This window comes from Cyphomyrmex costatus, unplaced genomic scaffold (genome assembly GCF_001594065.2).
Source record: "Cyphomyrmex costatus isolate MS0001 unplaced genomic scaffold, Ccosl1.0 scaffold120, whole genome shotgun sequence".
Lineage (NCBI taxonomy): Eukaryota > Metazoa > Arthropoda > Insecta > Hymenoptera > Formicidae > Cyphomyrmex > Cyphomyrmex costatus.
In genome coordinates this window covers 854,701-875,851 of record NW_017275174.1, presented here as the reverse complement: position 1 = coordinate 875,851, position 21,151 = coordinate 854,701, and the positions used below count along the sequence as shown (strand labels likewise).

The window sequence follows — 21,151 nt, the reverse complement described above, 5'->3', positions numbered from 1 at the left end:
ATAATAATTATAGATTTATAATTTTGCCAAAATATATAACATAATTAGTACAAAAAACATTTACAAATTATATAATAGTTAAATTATTATTGCAATTTCTTCCAGTGCAATATACATTCAATATATTGATAAGCGTGTCAGTCAGAACCGCCGCTGGCGGCCTAATGGGCATATAAGGTGCCTTTGTGCACAAAAGATTTTACTTTTACCGCCCCTCTTAATTTTTATTTGCTAATCTTCTAAATATGTTTTTATATAAATTTTTTTAAATATTTTTAATTAAGACACAATTTGATCACGTTAATTTTTTTCTAAAACAGAAATGTTTGATAAATGACAATTTCTATCATTAAAATTAATAGAGACATTTTTCATTTTTCATATTTTTATTATAAGTAAAATTTTACTCTTAAATTTCTCCGAAATAAAGAAGAGCGGATTTCAATTTCCCCTTCTACAATGTCAATTTATTTCTTATCGAAATCTTATCGAAAAAAAATACTGAAAAATAATCCTGAAATTTTCCACATTTTTTTTATATAGCCTAGAACAGTAAAAAAATAGACTGAGCAAAAAATTGAAATTATAAGCGGAAAGAATAAAATACGATTGTTGACAGAGAAAATTTATTAAAACTTAATTTAGTGTCCCTTTGTTAATGCAGTGTACATCTACTTGCGACGGTTCTGATTCCAACAGAAATTCTACAACAATATTATCGTCTTTCTGTTGCTACAAATTCCAACAAGAATGAAGTGCTTACGCGAAACATTCTTTCTATTACGTAGAAGAACCAGTTCTATTGCGCGAAACATATATTTATATTTCTGTGAAAAAGTGGTTTTACAAATGAACAGTTTTACAATAAGTAAGTCGCGTGAGTCATCGCACAAAAAGTACGCAAACAACGTTATTTAATACTTTAAACGGTTTTTAAAAAATATTTTTACATTATGTCATTTTCAAACTTTATTATCTTTGTCGCACGGTTTGTTGATTCAAGTAAGAAATAATAAAATGAAGATCTCAGATATCATTATACAGAAATGAAGGAAACAAAAGGTTTCCCTGATTTTCTCAACTACTAAATGTATAACACAATTTACAATGGCTTAATTTTGTGAAAGTTTCTTTGCACGCAAATACGATATTTATGCGAGCATCAATGACGGCAAAATGATCAAAGTTTAATACGGGTCACGAGATTCTCAGGGCATACACTGGTTTATTGTAACGTGGCGGTGGGGAAGGACTTTGCAGAGCGGATATTTATAACGATTATACGGTTAAACCGGGAATTATGCCAGCGTTATAATGGCTATTTGCAGCAGCTGCAATGCCAAGCGGCAACCATAGAGATTGTCTTAATTCGCATAAAAATGTTTCAATGACGCATCGAAACTTTTTACTCCTACGAATAAAACATGCGATTAATTTTAGTGCTTGCGACATTATAATGCACATTAGTAACGCGATAAAAGCTACTGATTATAAATAAACGAAACCGAATTATCTTGCATTGACACAAAAATTGCGTCGATAATTATAAAGCAATGAATGGTTGTGGATGGTCAGTGCGTCTTGTCAGTGTATATACAGTTACAGCGCATAAACATCCGCTATAGACGTTTCCTCGGAGATACGTCTCTTTATAACGACATGGATATTTATAACACCTAGACATTTATGTATCATCTATATTCACAAGGAGTAAAGAAATAAACAACACTGGCTGTTCATACTTAACATAGCGTATTTCGGATAGATACTAATCTTTATTTATCTCTGTCTTAATAATAGTAATACCGAGAATAATACTTAGCAATCGAATGCTAACAGTTCATTACTCAACATGTTGCTATACCTTCTCTGTAGTACTATAGGTTGTACTACAGATTTCGTCACGCTCGGTATATTTTATGTAATCTTTAGGAAGCTTCTTTGAACACACACACAACAACGTGTTGACTATAATTTCATACGAATACTAAATACATGGTACACACAAATCGTGCGCCTCGTTGTTAATAAAATTATTCTCGCGATCGTGGAGAGTTCCATATTTCAGTCACGGAGTTTTGTACTTCTTTCCCTCGCATAAATCGTTTCGATCATATTATGCGGATTTAATAAATGTACAATGTGTAACAGAGTGTTTGACGTCGCGACGCGAATAGCCTTTCGATCTTAGTTAGGACGTTACGTTTGCCAAGATCGTTCTCCGCACGCGATCCGCGTTTTCAACGCCTTCGATATAAATATTCGATATAAATATGCGAGGAAGATCGCATTAGTTGTACTGAAAAAAATATACCAAGTTTTATTAAATATTTGAACAGTACTAATTAAATATTTACCAATTGTAAACATTTAGTTAGTACTAAATGTAATATATTTATTTTTTTTATTGTAATAAATAAATATATTGTAAATAAAGTAATTACATGTTTAATAGTACTAATAAAAATATATGTTAAGGTGAAGTAAGTTTTTTTTTTATATTTTCAATATAGTGCAACGTGTTTTTCCGTAGGAAGCGATCGATTATTAGTTTCAATATTTTTTTTCTTAATCTCGATATCCGAGTTTGCTGCTCGACGCGAGACAAGTTTATTAAATTTAACAATTTACTGCGAGGTTATACTCGTTATACGCAGCGCGATTATGCAATCGGTATAGAGTTTAATATTTTCTAAGAGAAACTAGAAAAAAATAGAGATACAGATTCTCTAAAAATAACTACGTGAATGAGTTTTATTTGATTGTTGCAGAGATATAAAAATCATCCCAGATGACTTATTATTATATTACTGCTTCTGTAATACCATCTTTTTAAACTCATAAGTAGAATGACCAAACAAGTAAGAATTTTTGAAAATGAAATTGCGTATAAAATTGAAATAAGACTGATAAGAGCCATCATGTTCCATAATCTCGGCTAAATTTCTTGCGTAACGTTGCATTATCGCGTTCTTATCGCAAGATGCCGTTGATCATCAGATCAGTCGCGAAGGTCTTCATCGATTGCTAAATCCTCGTTTGCGCAACGATTTTATTCCAGTATTTATGCATAACAGATTAAGTATAATACATGCGCATATCCGTTGCAAAATCGGATCGGTGACATAAGAGGAGTATCGCCCGCGGCGATAAAGACCGTGTCGTGCACTATTAAATTCATAATGTCAAATTATATATACCCAATTTAAATTCTTTTTAATAATTTTTATAGACACTGTTCGTCTTAGACTCCAATATACCGTTAATTTGATTAAAACAACGAAGCTGAACTATTTAACTCAAGAACATGTATATTTTAATAAATTGTATTACTTGATTTTATTAAATTATATTATAAATTCAACTCAAATTTAGTTTATTACTTGTTTATTAAATGCATACTTTATTATGTTAATATGGACGATGTTACTTTGAAAGTGACACAGAGATGAATTGATTTTGACATATGTGAAAGTTAAAAATGACAAAATGTTATTTATATATAAAGAGAGTGGATTCGTTACGTGAGAAGGTCGCGATCATCTTTTGTACAGGAAGAACAGGGTCGCTTAGTATTTGTCAAACGAGCTCGAACAATCGGACTGACAACGGTCACTCCGTCGTCGGGTCAACGAACCGCCTGGTAAAATCCGTTGATGTTGCAAAGGTGTGTAATTCATACTTCCTCGATGTATCATTATCGAGCCCACAGCGTCGATTAGACTGTAGTTAAAAGTTAATGAACTGATGACATCGAGGAAAAAACAGATGTCTTCAGCTGACATCCGCGCGCGATTAAGATAACATTTTTGCGCTCTTCCTAGCTCTATGCGAACGAGCGAAGCCGACTCGACGCGATGCGAGCAAAAAGAGGCAAGTGTCGGGTGACTCGAAAACTGGCTTATAGGCGCTTACATATCAAGAATTTGAAGCCTCTCAAGACCGTTCTTGTTGCTCTACGGCCTGACCTGACCCGATTTGCGGAATTATGTACGCCTACCTCAACATAGACCGGTAGGATTTCTGCGGAACCGAACATATAATAAGTCGCGTAACTCGCCGTTGCATAACAGAGAAGATGAAAGATACGACGAATGATGATTGGACAATTTAATAGAATTTGGCGTCAGCTGTGAAGCTGCATACGATTGTAAACATTTAATTAATGTTAATTAAAAACACCCAACGCTATATTAAAAGAAAAAATATTTAGTGTAATAAAATTATAAATGAACTATAATTATTTTCAATACAAAGTGTCTTATAAAACCGTAATTGGCTATACAACGAACCTCTTTGTTTTCAATTTGTTGTATACTTTCTATTTGTAGTCACAAATATCAAATACCTTTCTCTCGGTATAATTGAGTCCGATAAATCGATTGAAGCGACCACTAGACGTTCAAAATATAATTATTTAATAAAATATTATTGATGTCTTTAAATAATTCAAAACAAACATTTTACATTCTCAATATAGCTTCCAGACGATCAATAATATTGCAATATCAAATATTTTATGCAACAATATTGATCGCCTATAGAGATCGTTTAAGAGATCCACTGTCAGCTCCGGGGAGTTAATGTATCACCATTGCTATTTCTGCACCTAAATAAAGACACCGAGTGAGGCATCGAGCTATCGCGCCAGTAGCCTATCCATTATTATTATTAATCCGCAAAGAAATAAACACTTGGGAGAGGAGCGGCCCGAAAGATCATCGCGAGATAGCGGATCGCGTCTCATAGTGCGCCTCTTTCAAGAGGATCTCTCTTAAATCTCCTCTTACGAGCAATACTTACGATCTCGCATACGCGACAACGCGAACGCGATCACGCGCTCGTACGTACGGCGCATAAATTACTCGCCTCTACGCTTTGCATACGTTACATTATATACGGCGTAAGTAAGTAAGCAAGCAAGCAAAAGCGTACACACATTCTCCCCGTGTACGCCGTCAAGCATATAAACGCTCCCATCGATTGTACGACATGGCATGGCTCGCTTTCACGGATCGTAACGATTGCCGCGACTATCCGTCGTCCGTCCGGTGTTGCGTGGTCAGCCACACTAATCGTATCTGGGCGCGTACTGTTAGATGTCAAAAAGAGTAATGACAACGCAATCTTTTGAATTAAACAACATTTCGTTATTCTTAACTTCTATATGTGTCAAAATGTAAATCTAATCATTTCCGTGATTAGTTTTGAAATAAACAACGTTTATCTTAACGAGTGCACATTGAAAGGTGTTTGATTGAATTATACTGGAATTCTAGTGGGAAATGAACGATCCAGAATTCTGGTTACATCTATTAAAATTCTAATAGACTTAACCCCAGAATTTTGAATCGTTTATCTTCTTCAGAATTTTAATTACTTCAATCAAATATTTTTTCCGTATACTTATACTGAGATAAGAATATATTAAATTTTAATAAATAATTGTTTGAATAGTTATATTAATGTAACATTTATATTTATAGAAAATAAATAGTTAAAATAAATTAATGATTCTTGTACCAAATAAATATAGATATGTTTATATTTAGTAAACATTCAACTGCCATTATTCAAAAAAATATTTATGAAAATTCAAGTAGTACATTTCTTCTTAGTGCAGTAAATAATAAATTAAATTTGACTCACAATCAGATTTACATGTTTTTAGTTATATTGTTTTAGTTAAACTAACAATGTGTACGATGGGTAGGAGTACTCGCAATCTATAATATATAGAAATGATTAAAAATAACTCAAATTAGATTTACATAATTTGACATTATGAATTTAAAGGGAACGCACTTTTTCTTCCTCTCCCCCTGATTTGTGTAGATCACTGCCGTAAATCACGTGGATAACGGTACCACTCGTCGACTCGTTTGCCATGCTTCGTAACTAACATCTTCCCACGCATCGTCGGTTATATGGTTCGACTTTCTTCACGGTTGCGAGGAGAAGTGCTCGTCTCTCCGACACTTGGCGAACTTTTCGCGCGGCTGAGTATTTTAACGTTTAACTTTCGCACGAATTAATGCACTGCAGCAGATCTCGGAGGTATGAATACAAGGTGTGGCACATATAGACAAACGAAAAATTTGCAATTGTTATCCGCAAGAGAGTTGTGTGGCTTTCTTTTTGTATCTCGTATTTTATGGAGAAATTTCTGCAATATGATATACTTGTAGTAACGCAAATATGTATATGTATATATATAAGTCAAGGGTCGTAATATAACAATCATCGTTGTATATACATTATATTGACCAGAATATGTGAGGATATATACAGGATACTAAGGGTGATAGTCATACATAGTTGGATCTTATATTTAGGAGCGTCTTACCTAAGCACAGTCATAAAATGTATCAATACACTTTTATACAAATTGAACTCAAAATAGTTAAAACAAGTTATTAAAAACAGAGATAACATAAATATAAAATTATTATTTTTGTATAAAAATTAAAATTATGTTATTACAATTTTATAAATAATAATATTTTTCTAATAGTAATCTATTTTAGAATAAAATATCATGAGGAAAACTAGACTAGAAAGTAATAAAATGTTCCCTTAGAAGTCACAGAATCGTAGTAAAACTTGCAATTTTTTGATCTGTATTTAAAAGAGACAAAAACTCTTATATTTATAAATTTTATATTACAAATTAACTTTTTATATCTTAAATACGTAATAGTATATATATTATATATATAATGTGTATAAACGGAGTATTGTTTATTTTTTTTTCTGAAATAAATTTAAATTTCGTTTCTCTAGTCTCAGTATAAAATAATTCTTTAAATAAATATTACATTACTCAATTATCAATATCGCCGCAATGCGTTACGGATGGCTGAGCGGACAGATATTTCAGTTTGGCACATAATATTTTACCGGTTTCCAGATTACGAAATTGTTATGTTTTTAAGTAAAAAGTAAAAAATAAAATTTTGCGGAGTAATTATTTTATTAATTGATTACATGTCATTTTTCGTCTTCGGCGTTATATGACTAATATGACATCTCAAAATAGCCAAATTTTAAACACTTTTTTAATAATATATTATGATAAATCATAATTTTTGTATAAGCATATTTCTTATTCGCCAAAAAAAGATTCATTTCGTGACACATAAAATATCTATAATACAAATAGAACTATTTCCTATATCATTTCGGAATACAATCTGAGATTCGAGTCAAGGAGAGAATTGTTTTTTTTTATCGATAAACTGTTTACGTTTTATCAATGCGACGTAAAGAGAAGAACAAGAAAAGGAAATTTATCAGATGTATCAGATAAAAACCTGATTTACGAATTAAAAAAGCAATTGGACCATATCGACTTTTTAATCTAATTTAATTGGACATTTTAAGTAGGCGTCCTTCGAAAGAAATATTCGATTATCGATATTAGTATTGCGCGTTAAGTAGCGGAATGCATGTTATTTCCTGTAGGTAAAAGATAAAACTTTATATTTTCTTTAAGATATATATAAATATTTATATACGTAAAAAATAAACAATATATAAAAGAAGAGATAAAAATTGTATATATGTGTGTGTGTGTGTGTGTGTGTGTGTGTGTGTGTGTGTGTGTGTGTGTGTAAATACATTTTTTCTAATTAATAAAAAATAATAAATATAAAAAGAGATATATATAGTAATATTTTTAAAAAAATTGTAATATATTTACTGTTTTCCTATCTCTTCTTGTTCTTCTTGCGCTTTATTTTTTATTGAGCTTTGTTTCTTTTAAACAGTTAGCTTTTTCTAATTGGTCAAAATTATAATATTTTTACGCGACGGTGTTGCTTTTTTAATTTCCGCACTTTTGTCAGTTGCTTGGAAAGGTATCTTGGAATATGTTAAACGAACATGTTATTGCCAAAAGACTTATTGGCAAAATAGCAAGTGTTCTCCTTCCTCGATCAGTTAGAAAGTCAGTCGTACAAATATAATATGCGTGCTTTGACCTCGAAAGAATCCCAAGAATTACCCAGTCTACGTGATCTTACGCATACACGCGTAATGCAACGATACATTTATCTGAACATACATAGCTCATTGTTAACTATGTAAATCGCGTCTGTGGGCAATAACAGCAATCCGCCGGTCGTATAAACACAATTTCTCGAGGACGTTGTGCGCGAATGCGTATCAAATCGTTTTTCAACAACAGAGTGATATTTCACACGTGACGTTTTCGCATATCCGAGTTGTAATTACAAGGTCATGCAAGGCGGTGCAAAACACCGAGATCGCTAGGCGTTGGCCTCGTCTCGGATTGGCACCGTCTAGATTTAGAAACGTCGCATGAATGAATGTGGAAATAGTCCAGCGTACATTATAGCATTTTTTTTGTTATTTTACGATGCGGAAACAATCAGTCAGATTCGATTCGCTGATAACTCTTCCGGAGAGCAAGACTGAGGTAGCGAAACGTTAAAAGTGTTCCCCGATGAACAATAGCCCGACAGTTTTCGCGGGTAGTCATTACTTTCAAGTGGACTTAATTAAGCTTCATTTATACGTGGAAACTAACAGAGCTTCGAGTTGTTAGCCTTGACCCATTTTCGTGTCTTCGACCAGTCTTCTCTTCTTCTCTTCCACGTTCCACCATGCGCTTTAAAACTTGAACCTTAGACGACGCTTATCGAAGGTAAAGATACGCAGTATAAAAATATCGGCTAATCCACGTTTGATTGTTTCCTCTTATCAATGTTAATGATCGTGAATGAATCTTAAAATCAATATTTCTTTTTATATATCCTCAAGCTTTTCCATGTAAATATTTGAAATTAATTGTATGACTAAAAAGGAGGAAAAGATTGTTTGAGATACTTTTTATTTGTTTGCTATGCACTTTATATTGTATTTGTAATGGTATACACAGGAACGTTCTATTATCTCATTCAACATCCTCCTCACAGTAATCCCATTCCTCCTCACGAGATCGAGTATCGTAATCTGGTAGCAATGGATTTCTAGTCGGAGTCGTAGTCACTGTATCGGGTTTTCCGATGCCTAGAGTGGTCAGCATTCCTAGCAGATTTAGAACAGAGATTTGTATTAATCAATGAACGCCTACGTTAAATAAAAATTGTGAATTATTGCGACAGCGCTAATACTTTGACCTCTTAAAGTTACAAGTATTTAGAATAAAATGTCGTTTAAATGAGATATTTTTCGATCGATTTTTCACATGTTTTGTGAAACACGTAACTCTCATGGAATGGTTAAATATTCACGAGAACTTAACGAACCAGAAACAAAGTCAGGGGATAAACAAAATGATATAAAACACCTGGGAGAAATACACTGTTTATTTTATCACTTATTTTATTAATGTGTTGGCCCACATATTTGATTTTTATGCACATTTTATACTTGTTGTGGAATAATTACTCAATGCTTGAATAGTTTTCAATGGAATGTTATACTATTCTTTCAGTAGAATATCTTTCAATTGCTTATATAAATGATATTGCAAGCAAATTGGAGGAGAAAGTTTTCTATTTACTCTATTTTTTAAAATTGCCTTTTGTTTTCCAAAATATTTTTTCTAGTCAATGTAATTGTCTTACTTAAATATTATTTGTGAATTTGAAGAACAGAATCAGAAACATATCTTTTTTCTCCAATATTTTAAGGCTTTTAAGCAATTATAAGATATTCTATTAACGGAATGATATAATATATTGCACTGTAGTAGTCTTTATACTATTTAAGCGTGTGTAACTTTATTCTAATAAGGATTGATTTTGTATTAAAGATAAAAATCTGTATTAATGACTAATGGTAGGCCGACTTCTATTAATAAAACAAGTAGACTGTATATTTTTTTAGATGCTCACATTATTTTGTCTATTCCTTGTATAAGTTTTTAATACGTAACCATGATATATTATAAGCTATTTTGAGAAACACGTATAGAGAACATATATGCTTGACATTAGACCTTTAAGTTTATCCATTATATTAGTTTTATCCTGCTCCTCTTCTTCCTCCTCCGTCGTCGGTTTCTTTATGCTCTGATAGATTGTGCATCCGATACCGAAGACATGATTAAATACGAATTGAGCAGTGCAGAGCACCAGAATCACGAGAATAGGTAGGCAGAGACTGGTCTCGAAGTCATCGAGAAACAAGTTCACTGATTCCGGTAGCAGGTCAGTAGACATTCTCGCGTGAAAGTCTCGTTCCCTGATAGAGTTTAACCTTTATACTTTGATTTTACGATATTGTAAACCGATATTGACAACCATTGATCGTACGAAGATCATTATTGCCTTTTCGTCTTCATCATAGACGTGAAGCTACTCGATTTTGCAATTTTTATATGTATCTTCTCGAAAACGAACCTGTCAATTTCGTATTTTGTCAATTTCGTTGTGAGGAGGTCTTCGTCTCGCGCACTCATATGTTCGTCGCTTGTTAGTGTGAATTTGGTGGCAATCGACACGCATACTTTCTATCTGGCATGATAAGAGAATAAATAAAACGAAACCATCAATTAATTAATGTCTTTATTACCGTATGAACTCAAATAAAGTAACATATTTTTTATAAAAGACTGAATAAAAAATAAATTTTTTAAATAATTCAAGAAAATTCTTAAAGCTGACTATTATACTATTTTTTACAAAAACAAGATAATTATTTTTGTAGAAAAACGTATTTTTGTCAACACATTGTTTTTTATGTCACAACTTTGATAAGAAATGAAATTTGCACTGTAAAGGCCTCTGTACACAGTCAGTAATACTGTCAATATCAACGAATATTGACAATATTATTGATTGTGTATGGTTAATATTAATGGGTTGACATAGAATACTGACGATGATTCGGATTTAAATACATGCTTTTTCCTTAATCCATGTCGTCATAGATGATAATATACGTCAAATCACGTCAAACTGAAGTAAAATATTATCAATATTACCTGATCGTATAAGATTGTAAAAACTAATGCATACTGTCAGTAATACTGATCAGTAATACTGACTCAGTATTACTGACCGTGTAGGGAGGCCTTAATAGAATTGTTGCTCACATACAGTGGAAAAGTCTAAATTTTATTACAAAGATAGCTTAAAGATATCCATGTATTTGGGATATTTCTGCTGTGTGGGAACGTTCGAATTTTGAAAACTCAGGACATAATTTTAAAAAATACATTATAATTGAAAATATAATATGCAAAGAAAATAAAGTTATAGAAATGGTATACTCACTTTTTAACGATATATGGTAGGCTTGCAAAATATATTCAAAAAGAATCAGATCCAACTCGATACCCTGTTCATTTTTCATCAGTGTACAAAGTGGATAAAAAATTAAATAATAACATCAAATTTTTCTTCCTCCTTTTTTATTTACAGATAAATAAATGTTTATTTATAGATAAAAAATATAATTTTACTAACTAACTTTCAATAATTATAGTAATACAAAAACGATTTGACAGATAAAGCCGTGGAAACATCCGACCCCGATCTCATTAAAGGGTTACTGCCCCTCCAGTCAAGATTTCAAAAATAAAATTCCTACTGAAAAAAGCTGCTAATTTTAAGACGCGCCTCTTTTTTTATACGAAGACATCAATTTTTCTACGAAAATAATACTAATTTCTAGAATTGATTTCTTTCATTATTTTGATAATTTTTTATTTGTATATCACTTTTAACGCAGCGATATGATAAAATTACCATGATAAAACAAGTTTATTTACGTTGTCATCACCACGTCATTGTCCGTGGAAAGATCCAATTTTACTTGGGTATAATTGAAGAAACTGTTTTCATCAAAGTCATCGCACTCGATCTGCCGAAAAATCTTCGCTTCCTTCGACCGCGCGGACATCTTCGCTATATCGGTCGGGGTTGATAGGATTGATTGAGACGGTATAGTAAGGTCAAATTCTTTCTCGGATAAGCAATAATCGTGATATTGGAAAGACTGAGAGGGTTTAAAGGATGTCGATAAAGAAATCGCTACCGATGAGTTTTCGGTAAAACTTGATCCTGGATTTGCTTCGCAAACTGACAACGTTGTTTTCGGGGTGCTCGTCGCGAACGATGTGCAAACGTAAAATCGCGGATCGATCGACAGAGGTGGCAAAGAAGCACCTGGATTAACAGTCGATGTATTTCTATTGACTGTCTCTGGCAATGAAAGTGCCTCTTGATTTCCTATGACATTATGTATCGACACGACTATTTTCTGATTATCGTTTTCGACAATTTCCATCGGCTCATGTTGAGCTTTGTCTTCGTTCACCTTTTGTTGTTCATCTTTATTCGTTGGTTCTGATAACAATACGAAGTCTTTCATCCTCGTCATTGCCAAATCATTATTCGACGCAACAAGACCTTTTTCTTCCTCACATTTCTCTTGATCTCTACATTCCTGCATTACTTTCGGGGATTTAACTTGAACTTGTGCTGGCTGCGCTCTTTTCGTTTTCTCACTTTGCTTGCTTAGATCCAATTGTTTCATGATACTTATTATATTTGCGAAAGTGAAACAATTATTCTCCAAAAGCGCGCGTAACTGAACGATCGCATTGTAACATGATTTCTCCCATGACAGAGAATTCGTGATAGATCGAAAATTATTCTAAAAAGGTAAAATATTCGAATGATGTTTAATAATGACTTACAAGTATGTTCAATAATTTCACGTTTATATTTTTAAACTCACATTTTGTGTGTCGACGGATTGCTGGGATGCGTATTCTCGCGCTTTAATTGTAACGCATTTTGGTAGAGAAGATACTTCCGCTAAAGCGATTCCATAGCGATCTGTAGGTCCTGTTCCAGGATTCAACTTGTGAGTATATATCAGATGCAAGTCGCTCGATTCTTCTAACTCCGCGGTTTTCGTCTCGAAACAATGGCTGAAAGATCATGGTAGAAATATATTATTTCCATCAATTTTATATACATATATGTATCTATATATTATATAATATGAGGCATTCCATCCCAAGTGTGCCACTCGAAAACTTTGGATTTTTGATTTGGTTGAAATTTTGATATATTATAGTACTCATCGCAAGAACCTACCATGATTATTTTCAAATTTTTTTTATCAACATAGTTATGAAATATGAATTTTTTTCAAAATTCGCAATTTTCAAATGCCTATAACTTTGCGAAAAATAATTCAAATAAAACGTTTTTTTTTTTTAATTGTGTGTTTGTTGTATTGTCCACCCTATTTTTATTATATTTTTCATAATAATGAAAAATAATCACTTGGGGTTGTTACAATTTTTTTTGTGTATAACTTTTTTTGGGAGGGTGGACAAATGAAAATAATGGGTGGACAAACGTGGACAAACAGTGGACAAACGAATGCAATAATGATTTTATCAAAATTCACATTTAGGGATGCTGACTTCTCAGAGCAGCTCTGTGAAGTCGGCACCCCTAAATGCGAATTTTGGTAAAATCATTATTGCATTCGTTTGTCCACTGTTTGTCCACGTTTGTCCACCCGTTATTTTCATTTGTCCACCCTCCCAAAAAAAGTTATAGACAAAAAAAGATTGTAGTACCCCCAAGTGATTATTTTTCATTATTATGAAAAATATAACAATAATAGGGTGGACAAATAAAAATAATGGGTGGACAAACGTGGACAAACAGTGGACAAACGAATGCAATAATGATTTTACCAAAATTCGCATTTAGTGGTGCTGACTTCACAGAGCAGCTCTTCTTTGAAAATTGCAAATTTTGAAAAAAATTCATATCTCATGACTATGTTGATAAAAAAATTCGAAAATAATCATTGTAGCTTCTTGCGATGGGTACCATAATATATCAAAATTTCAGCCAAATTAAAAATCCAAAAGTTTTCGAGTGGTACACTTGGGATGGAATATACATAAAATTGACCCGTTTAAAGCTGGCCCCCCCAATATTAAAAAATTAATTTTTTTCTTCATGCATTTGTTTGCTCATCGTTCGCTCACAAATGCTCAGGTGAAATTTTCGTTTGCTCACCTTTAGTTCAAAAGGTATACGAAAATTAAGTTTTGGGGGGCCAACTTCACACTAGCCCCCCAATATTAAAAATTCGATTTTTTTCTTCATGCATTCGTTTGCTGATCGTTTGCTCACGAATGCTCAGTTGGAATTTTCGTTTGCTCACCCTTAGTTCAAAAGATACAAGAAAATTATGTTTTGGTATCGAATTAAAAAACCATTGTTTTTTTTTTGCATCCGTTTGCTCATCGTTTGTTCACAAATCTTTTGAACTAAGGGTGAGTAAACGAAAATTCCAACTGAGCATTCGTGAGCAAATGAATGCATGAAGAAAAAAATCGATTTTTTAATATTGAGGGGCCAGTTTCACATGGACACGTGGGTATAAAATTGATAAAACAGAGACGTATTGCACATATATTGATATATATGTATTATATATATGTGTGTGTAATGTGTTCGTGCATGATTTCCACATACCTTGTTACGTTATAATACATATTGCTCAGCGCGGTGAGATGTAAAAAGTGCGTCGCGGCGAATGTGAACGCGGTTGTCAGCGATAATTTCTCGCATATCGCCCAAGCAATGGCAGAACCCTCTTCGACCGTAGTATGCCTGCAGAGTTCGTCGAGTATGACGAGAGACTTGGGCGTGACTGATTGCAGAATGTATTGTGCCTCTTTCATCTGAAACAATCAAATCATCAATTACGTTTAATCGTGGCTCTGCAGATTATCAGTATCGGTGATAAGTGTTCATAAAATGTCAGCACCTTTAAATAATAACTTTTTAACGAGCGACGGTTAAAACCTGTTGGAGGTTACTTATAAGATCATGACTTTGACAACATAATATGTATGTCAAGATCATTGATTTTTGGAGGTGTTGACTTTTTGTGAATATTTATCGTACCGATTCTTATTAAATGATTAAAGTTGAATAACATTGAGCATTGTCATCAATGTCTGATCACTATAATGAGAAATGGTTTTTATAAAAAATTTTTTAAACAAAATTATTTTTGCGATTTGGAGAAAGAGACAAATAATGATAAAATCAATTTTTGAACAAAACAATTTTTTGAGGTCACGCCATTTTTTAAAATTGAATTTGATTTTTATACATAAATAATTCTTCTATTTAGTTTGCATATAAAAAATATTTTTATTCTGACACATTTTGATATGAAGTATAAAATATCTCGTAAATTATTGATTTTTCGACCGTAATACTGTTATATGCAGAATAATTAGAGAAATCATATTATGTAAAAAAAAAATAATTTTAATAATATAATTTTACTTTAAAAAATGGCAATTACCTCCATATGGCCTTGAAAAATCGTTTTGTCTGAAAATTATTTTTTTGTCTATAAATTATCAACAAATCTATAATCATAATCGCATGTTCACCTCGAGAACGTAGGAGGATGCATTGAGCTCAGCATCATCGCGAGAGCTAATCCTGCAAAGTATGCGATCTGCCATGCGGAACGTTGCTTTCGTCGCCGGCACATAGGAACCAATCTGCAATGAGATGCAAGTAATGGGTACGAGATACCGATATGTCGGCTCATTACCTAGTTTTACGAAACGCTCTTGTCAAGCGAAAATTCTATCTGATTGAATGTTGTACATACAGATATATTACGCTAAAGATGAAATGATTCTTTTATAGAGATTCTTTTAGTTTTATTACATATTACATAATAATGAATATTTTATGTAATGATCAGAGACAAATACGAAGAGAGTTAATTAGTAAATGCGTATTTGTGTCACCTGCGCCATGATTTGAAGTAGAACGATCTGTTTTAAATATGTAGACTTGCCACTCATATTCGGTCCAGTTATCAGGTGAAAATTATGCGTAGTCGAAGCGTTCTGCGTGTTTTTTAACATAAAATAAGAAAATATCATACATTTTCTCGAGAGATATAAATTGTTTAACCTTCAACTCACCACGTCGTTAGCCACAGGAAGATCTCTGTTAAATAATTCCATAATGGGATGTAATGAGTTTATTAATTCTAAATTCGATCCGAATGACGGTCTCACGTATTCTGGATTAGAACTGATTTGCGCCAACGATAAGATTAAGTCCAACTCCGCCACATCAGCGCTTAATTGAAATAAGCAGCCGACGTGTTGTCGAATGTCCTCCAGTAAATTGGTCAACAATCTACGAATTATTGTCTCATTAACCCTTAATACACACAATTAGATTATTCATGTCATCACATTCATTTTCTTCGAAATACTAAGAGCATCTGTGGCTAAATAATGTACTTGGCTCTATCCTTTTCTTTTTTTAGTACACAGTTTTATAAATACTTTCTAAAGATACAATATTAAAGATATTATACCTATATAAAAATTACTTAATACCTAGTTTTTGTATACTTATAAAAGTAATGAAAATTAACTAGGAATATGAACGACTTATCGTGTATTGTAAAAGATTGAAAAATTATCATGTTAAGAGAAAAGAGAATTATTATGACAAATGTTTTGCAGAGTAACTTACGTGTTACTCATCATGTAAATCTCCTCACAAGCGTTTTTGCATTGTTTATTTAATGTTAATAATGCCGTTGTTGTCGTTGTGAAGGACCTCCTGTTCTTTCGTGCCTGTATAATCGTGAAAAGTATTAGGGGCTATTATTGACGTTTCGCGTTGATTAGCAATAAATTACCTGAATAAATTCTGCCGGTAAGTTCGAGATTGTTATGTTTGAACCTCGTGGTATGAGAATATTTATATGGTAACCCAAATTTATGTTATATTCTAAGGATAATGGAAGCTTGTGTTTCACGGCTAATTGCTCCACCATATCTAATTTAAATAGAGTTCAAAATTTTAAGTAATTTTCATCATTTAGGGTACAGTTTAAAATATATTATTGTAACGTGTTTGTACTTTTCATGTCGCTGATCAACTCGCAATAGATTTGGCGAGCGACATCCAACAACTCGTTAATACCCGATTTTATAGCGAAACACCGCTGCATACTCAAGGAAGTGCATCCCTTCACGAATCTTGCATCCACATGTATCAGTGTTAAAATTTTATCCTTCATAACCTGGAATTCTGAGTTTCCTAAGTTCTGCAAGCACGAAATTATTGATCGTGTAACCAACATGAATGGATCGTGAACAGATAACATTAATAGCTGTTAGAGAACATAAACCTTTCGTGTTTTTATGAAAAACGGATGAACACCGATTGCAAGAATCGCCTCCAATTCCGGAACGGTGTCCAGACAGCTTTTTAAGAGCAGCGCATAATTTAAATTTCGCTCCGCATTTTGCATGTCATTGACGTGCAGGGGTTTAATCGCCAACGTCAACAAACGATCCGTACCGAACAGGCGTTGTACCACCGGCTACGAACAGATATGGTAAAATTGATGGTTTGGACTAGTTGGATTAAAAAGAACTATAAATATATTAAATATTATATACTCTTGATGTCAAAATTGACTAAAATAAGGACGAACTATAAATATCATTCTCTATTAATGTCAGTCTGAGTAAACTATATGTATGACAACCTGAAGACTGGTGCATAGAGAATGATTTGCCACTAATTCCGCTACGCAGGATTGTCGATCAGCGATTAAACGCTCGTCGCACGAAGGCTGAAGAATGGAAGCGCGCAGGAGCCTCCTACCCATAGGGGTCAAGCAGCGGTTCATCGTGCCCAGCAGACTGACGATGGTCTGCTTGGATTGCGAGACGACCAGTTCAAGACTTCGTGCACTCTCTATATCTGCACAATAACGATTGCAATGCCGTCCACCACCCAATATCGTTTTCATACCAAACTAGAGTTCGAATTAATAATTTACCGATCATTGTGGTATTCGGCGATCCTTGAAACTCTATCCTCATCGATTTCGGAGCATAAACCATGTGCTGAACGTACTCCACATATTTCAGTAATGCCGCAGCAGCAGCTAAAGCGTAATACCTACACGATCGAAATAGATGATAGGCTGCGGACGGTATTCATACTCTGTTCTTATTTTGAGATCTATCTTAATTAATATCTTAAGATGTGTGTGTTAATACACCTCTGTGATTGGCTTATGATATCTTTAAGATTGTACTTAAAACCATCTTAAACATAAGAACATATTATGAATAGCGGGAATAATCGGCGCTTTATACGATTAACTCTTTATTACTCGCGTAGAGTATCCAGAATATTCCCGGCTTACTGCACATTATTATATTTAGCGCAAATTTTTTTACATTACAATTAAAAAATGTTGCACTTAACTTTGAGTATAAAGTCTATAGAACATTATTAATCCTTAATTAATTGCAAAGCATCAGAGAGAGAGAGAGAGAGAGAGAGAGAGAGAGAGAATATAATGAAAATTAAGATATATATATATATATATATCCGCAATTGGAATATTAAAAATACTCCAAGCGAGTAATTACGTTAAAAAAATGTCAAATAATGTAGAATTAATTAGTATTAAACAGCGTTATACTTTTGTTTTACTATTAGCTCCACGGTCGAATATTCCCTGGTGCATAGCGTCCGCACGCGTTCCATGCCGGTGGACTCATTGAAGTGTACTCGTGAAATCGGCGTGACGTTGAGTGTACGAAATTTTTCTCTGATCGATCTGTACAGTTTGTTCCCACGACTGCGATGTTCGCACATCGTTTCGGGCATCAGTATCTTAAAAATATAGTAAAAGAAGAATTTGTATGACGAAGATATTACTCTGAAATATCACTTCTCTCTTCGATCGAATTAATAATCTTAGTAATCTCTTTAATTCGTTTAATTTATTTATCTTCTACTTTAAAAAGTTTCGTTCAAATTGCTCACTTCTACCGGGTCGACAACGTTGATTTTCGTCAAAGTATTCACATACGTTTGACAATCGCTGATCTGACAGAGAATCAAGCACGGGTATTGAAGATCTATCGCTGCCAAACCGACTTCGTTTCTGGCATCTCCTCGACCGGCAGTTAAAGCTATGATGAATAAGACGTTCGTGAATAAGACAGAGTCGTTACTTGCATTATTTATCATTTTACATTCACTCACCAATCACTACGCAGGATTCCGCATTACTGGATGTGGCGAACGGCGTCGATTTCGTAGGATTAGCTGAACTAATAGATATCGAGACATATTTTTTTTAATGAAAAATATCAGGAAAATAGGATTATACAGAATGATTTTATATTAACTGGGCTGTAATTTTCTTCTAAGTGTCGATACAATATAGTTTTCCAAGAAATGTCCTAAGGACGTTTTCAGAACGTCCCTCAGAAAACTGTGTTGTGTAGAGAAAAATAAAAAAAAAATTTTTTTAATTCAACACAAAATTAGGTCTTAAGTAAAGTCTGTTTCCAACACAAATACGAAATATTTTTTACTGTATAAGAATATAGAAATAAAATCATTTAAAAGCTGATAATTAATAACAAAGAAAAGTTTTGTTTTAACATGTTTATTGACAAATATGTTATGATATCTCTATTTATTATAATTATAATTTATTATAACTTTTTTCTAATTTTCAATCTTAATGTAAAATGTCTAGAAATATCAAGATAAAATATAATATTTTATTATAATATTTGTCACTGAACATATTAAAACAACATTTTTTCCCTTAATTATTAACTTTTAAATAATTATTTATCTTTAATCATACTATGTATAAGAATACCAACAAGTTCAAAGTCAATCATTAAGAGAAAAAAATATTTATTTCGACACGTCCTTTGACAAATAATAGAATAACAAGTGGAATCAGCTTCTTTGTAAAAAGAGACTTATAAGCACGAGATTTATAGCTCACCCTACACTACGTCGAGAAGTGCTCGGCAAATAGGACGATGTAGAGATGGGGTTTTCTTTGCGATTGTACCTTGGCGTCTTTGCATTGGAATTTACGGGTCCAGAATTTGCCGGTGGTCTCAGAAAATCTGAGTTGAATTCTACGCCCGTAAAAGTATAGTACATCCATAAAAAACCGTGTTTCGAATGACAAAACGGAAAACGCAGCCATCAGATTAGAAATTGAAAATATAAATTTTAAATGATATTTTAAATGATAATTTATTTTAATTGAATCAAATTTTGTCTCTCTCTTAATTAAACTGGAAAATTGTATATAAAACGAAAAGAATATTAGGTATCAAGATTCATTTGACTGAATAAAACTCTTTTCGCTTATTTTTGTTAATTTAATCATGGCGACAGTAAACGGAACCTCCTTAATTTTTCTAAATATAAATCAATAAACCGTGAAAATAAGATGTACGTTAATTTTTTAGTGATATATGTCACTTACGATATTTCGGAAATATATTCGTGGCACGTTGTGCGTTCGATATTGAAACGATTCTGCCTCTCGCATAAGCGCGCCGTCCTCTCAGCGGAGCAGCCTGTATCACATTCATTTTACACAGCGAGGAGGCGAACTGGTTCTATGGAATATCTTAAAGATCTTGCAACTTGCCGTATAAATCTTAATAGATCTATTCTCTGTGGTAGCACTGTGTTAAATTCACACAAAGGTCGAAAAAATTCAGTTGCAAAAATCAACACTCTCTTATTCAACGTCGTTTATTCTTTTAAGTTAATTTCTTTATCGTTTGAATTTATCTTCATAATAATGTGGTAAATTCAGCCAATCAAATCCTTCGAAATGTCACTTGAAGTTTAACCTGATTTTATAACGCCGTGTAACTTATTTGAATTCTTACGCGCGTACGTCTAAATTCATATGTATATTTTTTAAATCTTACTTGACTTTTTTCACATAACTAAGTGTAATTAATGTTTACATATTATTGTTTTATAACCAAGAAGTCTATTTATAGCGATTTTTTTTTAATAAAATAGTCAATCTTCTCCAACAAGAAGAGACGAAGCAAAAAATATTATGAGATTATATATAAATGTTCCTAAAATAAAACGTTCAAAATGTTGTTATAATTAAATATTAAAAAATTAAAATTAATTATTAATTTATATCTCAAAATTATATTTACATACCTAGTTACATAATTTTTTTCAAACAAAAAATGTTAGAGAGATAACATAATTGACTTAAATTAGAAGAAGAGAAAGGTGAAAAACGTTTAATGAAAACTATCTCT

The 21,151-nt window shown here is 32.7% G+C and overlaps 2 protein-coding genes across 3 annotated transcripts; both read right to left on the bottom strand.

Annotated features, from left to right (window-relative positions):
- Positions 1-8,694: 8,694 nt before the first annotated feature.
- LOC108779271 (uncharacterized) lies at positions 8,695-10,411 on the bottom strand. Of its 2 annotated transcripts, XM_018546665.1 has the most exons (4): positions 10,284-10,411; positions 9,968-10,212; positions 8,851-9,051; positions 8,695-8,749 (listed from the first exon to the last, which is right to left on the bottom strand). In XM_018546665.1, the coding sequence occupies exons 2-3, from the start codon at positions 10,188-10,190 to the stop codon at positions 8,918-8,920; spliced, it is 357 nt and encodes a 118-aa protein (XP_018402167.1). In that variant the 5' UTR covers positions 10,191-10,212; positions 10,284-10,411; the 3' UTR covers positions 8,695-8,749; positions 8,851-8,917. The 2 variants fall into 2 exon arrangements, with proteins under 2 accessions (XP_018402167.1, XP_018402159.1); XM_018546657.1 differs by having other exon boundaries at positions 9,968-10,411.
- A 1,328-nt stretch (positions 10,412-11,739) lies between these two features.
- On the bottom strand, positions 11,740-20,009 carry LOC108778621 (mutS protein homolog 4). Its single transcript, XM_018545846.1, has 16 exons — positions 19,846-20,009; positions 19,083-19,150; positions 18,861-19,009; positions 18,514-18,707; positions 17,860-17,981; positions 17,563-17,780; positions 17,200-17,394; positions 16,929-17,115; positions 16,705-16,844; positions 16,536-16,639; positions 15,971-16,190; positions 15,791-15,892; positions 15,422-15,535; positions 14,487-14,695; positions 12,715-12,910; positions 11,740-12,630 (listed from the first exon to the last, which is right to left on the bottom strand). Exons 1-16 carry the CDS (start codon positions 20,007-20,009, stop codon positions 11,740-11,742), a joined length of 3,273 nt encoding a protein of 1,090 aa, XP_018401348.1.
- Positions 20,010-21,151: the final 1,142 nt, after the last annotated feature.

What these genes read in the sequence shown, in the direction of transcription:
- LOC108779271 (XM_018546657.1), bottom strand. Translation starts at nt 10,190, where the DNA reads ATGTCTACTGACCTGCTACCGGAATCAGTGAACTTGTTTCTCGATGAC. An exon ending in TATAATGGATAAACTTAAAG is followed by an intron (nt 9,052 to 9,967) that starts GTCTAATGTCAA and finishes TAAATCTGCTAG; the next exon opens with GAATGCTGACCACTCTAGGC.
- LOC108778621 (XM_018545846.1), bottom strand. Translation starts at nt 20,009, where the DNA reads ATGTACTATACTTTTACGGGCGTAGAATTCAACTCAGATTTTCTGAGA. An exon ending in GAGCTAATAGTAAAACAAAA is followed by an intron (nt 17,982 to 18,513) that starts GTATAACGCTGT and finishes TCGATCGTGTAG; the next exon opens with GTATTACGCTTTAGCTGCTG. An exon ending in GTTGATCAGCGACATGAAAA is followed by an intron (nt 16,845 to 16,928) that starts GTACAAACACGT and finishes TATTTAAATTAG; the next exon opens with ATATGGTGGAGCAATTAGCC.